Source organism: Pteronotus mesoamericanus, unplaced genomic scaffold, assembly GCF_021234165.1.
Source record: "Pteronotus mesoamericanus isolate MK-2021 breed Mesoamerican mustached bat unplaced genomic scaffold, CSHL_Meso_final contig_78, whole genome shotgun sequence".
NCBI classification, from domain to species: domain Eukaryota; kingdom Metazoa; phylum Chordata; class Mammalia; order Chiroptera; family Mormoopidae; genus Pteronotus; species Pteronotus mesoamericanus.
The window spans coordinates 10,156,015-10,165,108 of record NW_026555258.1 but is presented as its reverse complement, the minus strand read 5'-3'; the positions used below and the strand labels follow the sequence as shown (position 1 = coordinate 10,165,108).

Here is a 9,094-nt window from a genome sequence, read left to right as displayed (position 1 = left end):
CTTCCTTAGAACCATTGTTTTGAACTCAATATCTGATAGTTCACTTGCCTCTATTTCATTTAGTTCTCTTTCTGGGTATTCCTCCTTTCCCTTTGACCAGGGGGTGTTTCTTTGTCTTCCCATTATTTGTGAGACTTCATTTTTGGTTCTGCTTCTTAAATGGATTGGTCTTGATTTCCTGACTTTGTGGTGTGAATTTGTATGGTAGGAAACCACTGCTTTTTCTTTCTGGATCTGCCTCTGATGATGTCAGATGTTGACCCTGTGTGACCTTAGTCTGTTCGAGACTTCCAAGAATCTACTGTCTGTCCTTTATTTGGATTTTACTCCTAGATCTATTCCTTGAGTACAGAATATTGTAAGAATTTTCTTTAGAGTCTGACTAGCTGAACAGGAAAGAACTGTAAACATAAGACATTGAGGGTCCCTTCCTCAAAAACAGCCTCCCAGCCAGACTGTCCTACAGTGAAACTCAATGCTGACATCTGTAAGCACAGAGCTTCCAGCCAGTTTCCAAAAGCTTTACTGTATTGTGGTATATATCAGTAAAGCATGTGAACTTGAAGTGCAAGTTCTCTGAATCTTCTATATGTATGTACCAATGTAAACACTCCATAGGTCAAGATATGTAACAATTCCTTGAAGCCAGAGGCTACCTCTTACCCATTCTGAGGCGCTATCCTCTTAGAGGTACACACTCTTGCGATTCATATCTCCATCAGGTTACTTTTGCCTTAAAGTTCATGTGAAAGGAATCCTATAGTATAACTCTTGTATTTGGGTACTTTAGCTCAACAGTCATCTGTCAGACTCAATAATGTTGCTGCACATAGTTGAAATTTGTTCTCTTTACTGCTGTGTAACATTTTATTACACAAATAACCCATACTTTCTTTATTTCTCTGTTAATGGACATGTGGATTGCTTCCAATTGTGACTATTATGAGTAAATCTGAGGGGAACATCCTTAAGCATACCTTCTGTGCGTCACACATACTTATTTCTCTTGGGTATACCCCTAGATGTGATATTCCTGGGGAATGCTGTAAACAATATTTAGCTTTAATATATGTAGAAAACTATTTTCCAAAATATTTATAGAAATTTACACTGCCACCCAAAATAATTGACAGTTCTAGTTGCTAAATATTCGACAAAACTAGTAGTGTCAGTTTTTTCCTCCAACATTTTACTACATTTTGAAACACACAACAAAGTTGAATTTTACAGTGAATAGCCTTACAACAGCCACCTAGCTATAACCCTTAATATTTCATTATGCTTGCTTTAACATGCATCTATCTATAATTCTATCCATTCTTTAATCTACCTTATTTTAAAATCAACTTATCGAAGTATTACTTACACGGAATTAAATGTACTCATTTATGTGCATCTTTCAAAGACTTTCAACAGATGTGTATACCCGTGTGAACATTACCACAATCAAGATATAGAGTATTTTCATCACCTTAAAAAGTTCGCTTGTATCCACACCTCAAAAATCCCCTCTCCTACTTCCAGACTCATGCAGCTGGCAACTTGATTTATGTCATAATAGACTAGATTTACCTTTTCTGGAGAGTTAAATAAATGGAATTTTATAGTACATACTCTTGCCTCTGGCTTTTTCTGCTTACCACAAAGTGTCTGAGATTCACCCACATTGTGGCATATATTAATAACAATGATTTATGTTTTCAATATTGACTGGTATTCCATTGACTTAATATACTACAATTTGTTTATGTCTTCTACAGTTCATGTGAACTTGGCTTTGAAACCCAGCCATCATGTTGTGAGAAAGCCTAAACTATGTGGAGCGACCATGTGGAGAGACCACATGGAGAGACCACATGGAGAGACCACGTAGGGATGTTGCAGCTGACAGTCCCAGCTAACACTCAGCATCAACCACCATACGTGTGAGTGAACAAGCCTACAGATGGTCCAGTCCCAACCTTCTAGCTTCCAAGTTAACATTGCACAAAGCAGAGAGGGGCTATTCAACTTGCCCTGTGCAAACTGAAGATGAGAAAAATAAATGCAGTTGTTGTTTAAAGTCACTAAGTTTGGGGGCGGTTTGTTACACAGTGATAGATAACTGCAACAGATTTGGGTTACTACCGTTGTAATTGTCTTTTTGTCAATATGTGTTAGCTTCATAAAAGGAATTGGGAACTGCTGCTTTTTGTCTATTTCCTGTAGTGTTGTGGTAAGATTAATTTTAATTTCTCTTTAAACAACTGAATTAAACAGTGAAGCCATCTAAGCCTGGATTTTTATTTGTGGGCAGGCGTTGATATTAATTTAACTGTATTAATATACATATATATATATAGAGAGAGAGATAACTCTTTACCTCTGGGATACTATTGAGGGAAACAAGGGTGATAGAAATGTCTTACATTTTTATCTCTATAGTGGCTACCTGGATATGTACATATGTAAACATTCAGTAATTTTTACAGGTATTGTTTTTCACTCTCCTCAGTTTTTTTAAATGTAAAAACAATATGAGGCTATTATGAGCAGCTTTAAGTTAATGAATTTAATTTACATTTTTGAGTAAAATGAAAAAAATGCTTCAAAAATAAAAACATATTAAAACCAACAAAAGAAAAATTCTGAATAGCTTGAACATCTACTAAAGTGACAAAACCCATTATCAAACATTCCCAAAATGAGAATATCAAACCCCAGATGATTTTACTGATGAATCCTTCCAAACATTTATGGGAGAAATAACCAGTCTTACACAAACTCTTCATCAGAATAATAAAAGCGGAAATTGAGCCAAAGGTTTTGTTTCAGTGACAGATAAGCTTAACATTTGAAAATCAATCAATGAAATCCATTACATCGACATAAAAATTTGGAGAATAATAACTTCAAAATTTCAATAGGTGCCACAAATGCATTTGATAAACTTCAATATGCATTTGTGACAAAAACCTGAGTTATGCAATAGATTAGATTTTAAAAACTATAGTTTTTCAAACTATACCATGTTAATGGACTGAAAGATTTGGCATTATGAGGATACAAATTCTTCCTAAATTAGCCTATGACTGAAATCACATTCAAAGTCCCAGCAGGTGTGTGTGTATGTGTGTGTTGGTGTGTGTGTGTGTGTGTGTGTGTGTGTGTAAATGGAAATGTTAATTCTAAAGTTCATATAAAATGAAAATATCAAGGACAATCAAGGAAATCTTGAGAGGAAATAAATTTAGAGGACTTACACTGATATCAAGACTTACTATAATGTGGTATTGGGCAAGGACAAATTGCCCAATGGAGCAGAACACAGTCTAGAAATAAGACTCACAGACAAATGATCATCTGAATTATTATAAATGTGACACTTCAACACAATAGGGAATAAATGATATTTTCAATAAAGCATCTGAGTTAATTGGATATCCAAACGGAAAAAAATAATTTGATATGTACCTCACACTGCATTTAAAAACCAATTCCAAATGGATCAATATATCAATAAAAGATAATAAAGATTTTAGATGAAAACATAAGAAGATATCTTCATAATCAACCACTACACAAATATCTATTGGGAGACAAAGAGCAAAACCATAAAGAAAAAACAAATTGGACTATGTTAAAATTAAGAACTAGTATTTATCAAAAGACACCAATAAAGGGAGTGAAAGTCAACCCTTGGAGAAGGAAGAGATATTTGCCTTATACATCACAAAATACTTGTATACAGTATAATGAACACTTTCAAAATAAAAAGTGGAAGAAAAGCTAACAGACTTGAAAAATGTGTCACAAAACATAGCATCGTATATTTTAATAAATATATAAAAAGTTTTTAACTTCATTAGTCATCAGGACAATATAAATTTAACAAACCATGAGTTACTACTACATACATACCAGAATAGCTAAATTGGCATGGGGAGAGGGGGAAGAGACTATACCAGGTGTTAGTGGGATAGGATCAATCAGAATTCTCATATCCACTATTGTCACCATATTGCAATCATTCGGAAAATCTAAAGCTGAACACATGAAAAACATAGAACCCCAAAATTCTACTAATAAGCACATAATTAACCAAAATGTGTATATATAGTCCCCAAGAGGCATGTATAAGAATGTTTATATCCCCACTGTTTGTAAAATACTGAACTGGAAATTATCTAAATGGCTGTCAGTGGTAAAATGGATGAATTGTGGTACATCCATCAGTGGAATATTAGTAGTAGTCACAACAAATGTACAGCTATGTGCCCCTGTCCACCCTAGTCCCACTCTCCCCCATGGAGGGTTTGGAGTGTCTATTGCAGTTATCACTTGTCTGTATCTCCATTGTGTGTGGAGGGAGGAGGAGATAACTTGCCTCTCACGTTCCCAGGTCTAAAGAAACTCATTTTCACCTGGTCCTCATTTAGATGATGATATCTTGGACACTGACCTAATGCTGCAATGGGATGAGATTCTGAGGCTCTTGGGAAGGGGTGAGTCTACCTGAAGTGTGGAAAGAATGTAAATAATTTGCAGCAAATTAAAAATGGCCAGAAATTCTTTGTTAGATGAGCTTAACTTCCTTCCCTTAGTTACTGGCCTGACCTTAATGACTTGTTTGACCTACAGAAGGCAATGAAAGTGAGATTCTAGGATTTCTGAAGCTAAGTTTGATATAGCCCATTCAGCTTCCACCTTGGCCTCTTAGAATGCTTGCTCCCAAGATGCTCCTATGGGAACCCTGCTACCATGCTGTGAGCGGCCCAGACGATACAGAAAAGCCAGCTGTAGGTGCTCACTCCTAACAATCAGACCGAAAATGTGAGGGTTATTAAAAAATGGTACTGATAAAACTAGGTATGTGCGAAAAATTGAAAGTAAGGATAGATCCTTTTCTCTCACTATATCACAACATAAATTGCAAGTAAATTAAAATTTTACAGATGGTACTTAAGATTTAGAAGAAGGAACTAAATGGATTTCCCTGATCTATGAGATGGAAAGGACTTTTCAGTATAAAAGTAACAAAAAATATCACAAAACTAAATACCTGCCAATTTTGACTACAAAAGTGATTTTTAAAAATTTCTGTACGTATTGGAATGTCAAGAACAGGAAAAAAAAAACCACCCAGAATACTGTTTTCATCATGCTTTATTGTCTTTAATAGTCATTTTTAAAGGCATAAACACTACAAAAGAAAAAAAGGGCAAATATATTAACAGGATAATTTGAGGCACAATTACCCATGGTAAAAAATCAAGTAAGACAAATACTCAATCTTACTAATAACCAAAGACGTGCAAGTTAGAACAATGAGATTATTTTATACCTATGAAATTGTTAACAATGAAAGCGAGCAATGATCCTGGGATGAAGTATAATGATTAGCAACATGGGCTCTAGAGTCATGCAGGCCTAGGTGGGAATTCCACTCCATCATCTAGTAATTGTATGGCCTTGGTCCGGTCATTTTCCTCACGGGGCATTGGCTTTCTCATTTGTAAAATGGGGATAATAATAGTTCCCTTATCTTAAGCTCATTGGATTATGTGAGAACATGTAATTCAACAAGTACAATCCTAGGCATTAGTAAAAAAATACAGATGTCACATTTTCAGCAGTTGCTATGTGTCTCACATTACGGCTTCTGTGCTTTATGTGGGCTGCCTCATTTAATTGAGAGTTTAGGACTTGAGGGGATTGCTTCATATTTGGGATTACTCTATTTAGGGAAATTTCTAGCAGAAACAGTCACATTATAATTTATGCCCCTGATGTCACCCTCAATGCCATTTTCCCCAGGGTACAGGGCAGACATTAAATTGTCCAGTGCACAGGCAGGAGCTCCCTGGAGGCCTCCAGCCAGCGGCTTCAGAATCACACTCCCAAGACCCACACCTGAACCTTTTGCCCCTGGGAAAGAGATGCCCTCCATCCCCCAGGACCCAGCCAGAGCTGGCTGGAGAGCAAGCTGCACAATGACCCTGAGGGTGGCTCTGATGAGCACTTGAGGGGGTGGTGTTTTAGGAGCTTTTAAAACCCTAAGAAACACCCCCGTCTTCTCAGGCCTAGGGAAGCTGGAAATGTCACACACTCTGGGTGGTCCTAAAGAACCCTGGACACCACAGACCCCAGCTTCATTGACTGAGCCAGAAAAGTTGTAGGCAGTTCCTCACTGACAACTTTCCACCCAGAAGAGAGAAGATGCCTGACACCAATCCATACTTTAACAGGTGAGAATCTGGAAGGGGCAGGGGACACACATACACATACACTCCCTCACTCTCTCTCTCTCTCTTTCTCTCTCTCTCTCTCTTTCTCTCCCTTCCCAGCCCAACAACTAGGCAAAAGTTTCTTGGATCGATGTTCTAATTCTCTGCCTCAGATCAGAAGCCTCTTTTTAAACCAAAGAACAAATGGGATACTAAAGTATTCATAAAAGCTTCCAAAGTCACACATCCTACAAAGCCAATATGAAAGGGCCTTTCACACCAGCTTGCTCTGAGTCCTAGGAGAGAAGAAGAAAAGTGGCTACTTTGAAGCCCAGAGAACTAGAGCCTGGTTCCTTTCACTTTTCCTTCTTCTGACAAAAAGCAAGTACCAGAGGGGCAAAGTGCAGGCGCAGGGACAAAAACACAGGCTTTGGAGTCAGATGCACCTGCATTTATCTGCCTCTCATTTTTAGCTCTCTGATCACGAGCACATCAAGTATCCCTGAGACTCAGCTTTACCATTTGCAAAGATGTTGAGAATAATAATACCTACTTCATAGCATTGTGAAGAATAAAACAATGCCATCAAAGTGTCTACACTTAGTAAGTCTCTGCAAATAGGTACTTATGTGTTGATGTCCAAGAGAACAGGGGAACTGAAATGTCAGTTCCCAGAGTGAATACAGGTGCTGAAGAGCAAATGGGGAAGTGGACAGGGACGAAGGGGACAGAGTGGTGGAGGAATTGTAGCCCTGTTCTATTTGTGGGGGGGGATCCTAACAGCACAGGGGGAGAAAGGGACATCACTGATACTCTCTTCCCCATCCCACACATCCTATGCCCCGAGTTAGGGAAGAATACCAGAGCTGCAGCTGAATGGGTGAGGTTAAATTCTCAGATTGAGAAGGCAAACAGATAGGAAGTTATCCTGTCTCATCTCCTGTGTTGGGGATCAGTGAGCTTAAATGACTTTTCCAATCTTGACTCAAGGATATGCTCAATTCTTACTTCCTCCAATAAAGAGCCTATGCTGACTTTTCCCTCCTGATCTCTTTTCTCTCACCCTATGATAGCAGAGAAAGCACCATCTGTATTTGAATGGCTGTTATCTTGACTCTTCTCTAAATGTCCCATGGGTTTTTTTGTTTTTTTTTTTACATCTCTGATAAGATCCAGAACTGCTCATTGACAAGGTCCATCTATTCTCTTTTTTTTCCAGCATATTTCTGGCTACAGAAAAACATACCTGTAAATTGATTTAATAATTAAATACTGCAGGAGGAAGGGTTTAATCTGAACAGATAACAAGAACTCCAAGAGATGGGAAAAGCAAGTAGAGTGAACCAAACTGCTGTTTCAGGCTTCCACCTTCTAGGATTCTCTGAGCAGCCAGAGCAGCAGCCTCTTTTATTTGGCCTCTTCCTGGGCATGTACCTGGTCACCGTGGTGGGAAATCTGCTCATCATCCTGGCCATCAGCTCTGACCCATACCTCCATACTCCCATGTATTTCTTTCTAGCCAACCTATCATTAACTGACATCTGTTTCACTTCTGCCTCAATCCCCAAAATGCTGGCCAACATTCATACCCAGAGTTGGACCATCTCTTATTCTGAGTGCCTTGTACAGCTATATTTTATCCTTACGTTTGGTGGTCTTGACAACTTCCTTTTGGCTGTGATGGCATATGACCGCTATGTGGCCATCTGCCAGCCACTCTATTACAGCACAGCTATGAGTCCCCAGCTCTGCGCACTAATGCTGGGCATGTGCTGGGTGCTAACCAACCTTCCTGCCCTGCTGCATACATTGTTGCTGACCCGAGTGGCCTTTTGTGCCCACAAGGCCATCCCCAACTTCTACTGTGATCCGAGAGCTCTACTGAAGCTCGCCTGCTCAGATATCCGCATTAACGAGCTGATGATCATCACCATGGGCCTGATGTTCCTCACCACTCCCTTCATGCTGATCGTCCTCTCTTACGCCCGCATTTCCTGCTCTGTGTTTGGCATCTCATCTTCTGGAGGGAGGTGGAAGGCCTTCTCTACCTGTGGTTCTCACCTCACAATGGTCCTGCTCTTTTATGGGTCTCTTATGGGTGTGTATTTACTTCCTCCATCAACTCACTCTGCAGAGAGGGAAAGTAGGGCTGCCATTCTCTATATGGTGATTATTCCCATGCTAAACCCGTTCATCTATAGCTTGAGGAACAGAGACATGAAGGCGGCACTGGGTAAACTTTTTGGCAGTAGCAAAACCTTCTTCCCATGCCAGTGACACTTGATCCTGCTATCCTGATCAACCCCTACCCCTCCATAATTTCCATAATCCCTCCACTCTCAGATTGATTTTAAGAAAGGGTTATCTGGAAAATCTGAGTAAGAGGTGTAACAAAAAGGGTATTTCTGCTCCTTTACTTGCCTGTGGAATGAGGTGTTCTGACTCAGTATCTCTCCTGATGCCAGTGAAGCAACCATGATTAAAGGCAGGGTACCATTCCCCATTCTTCACCTCTAAATCCAGCACATTAGCCAGAGTGAACTAAGATATGACACACTCTGGAGCCAAGAAATTCTGCCCTTGGGGTTATGGGAAGAGGGGAAGGGATGAAATACAAACATTTATTGAGCATCTTACAATCCTTCTCATTGCTGTTCACATCAGTACTTTGAGGGAAAATCGTGAAAACTATGGCCCAGAATGCTAAATAACTTCCTCAAACCAGGTAAGTTTGATTCTATACTCATCTTCTTTCTACTATACCACCTTGTGGAGATTATGATAAATACTGATTGATTATAACATGAGATAAAGAATTAAATTAATATATATTTTATGGTATTTCTTTAAATTGAAAGCTTTGTTATTCTAATAGATAGGTGAAAAGG

General features: G+C 38.9%; 1 protein-coding gene across 1 annotated transcript; it reads left to right on the top strand.

Annotated features, from left to right (window-relative positions):
- Positions 1-7,493: 7,493 nt before the first annotated feature.
- On the top strand, positions 7,494-8,483 carry LOC129079289 (olfactory receptor 1N2-like). Its single transcript, XM_054584426.1, has one exon. It carries the CDS (start codon positions 7,527-7,529, stop codon positions 8,481-8,483), a length of 957 nt encoding a protein of 318 aa, XP_054440401.1. The 5' UTR covers positions 7,494-7,526.
- Positions 8,484-9,094: the final 611 nt, after the last annotated feature.

What these genes read in the sequence shown, in the direction of transcription:
- LOC129079289 (XM_054584426.1), top strand. Translation starts at nt 7,527, where the DNA reads ATGGGAAAAGCAAGTAGAGTGAACCAAACTGCTGTTTCAGGCTTCCAC.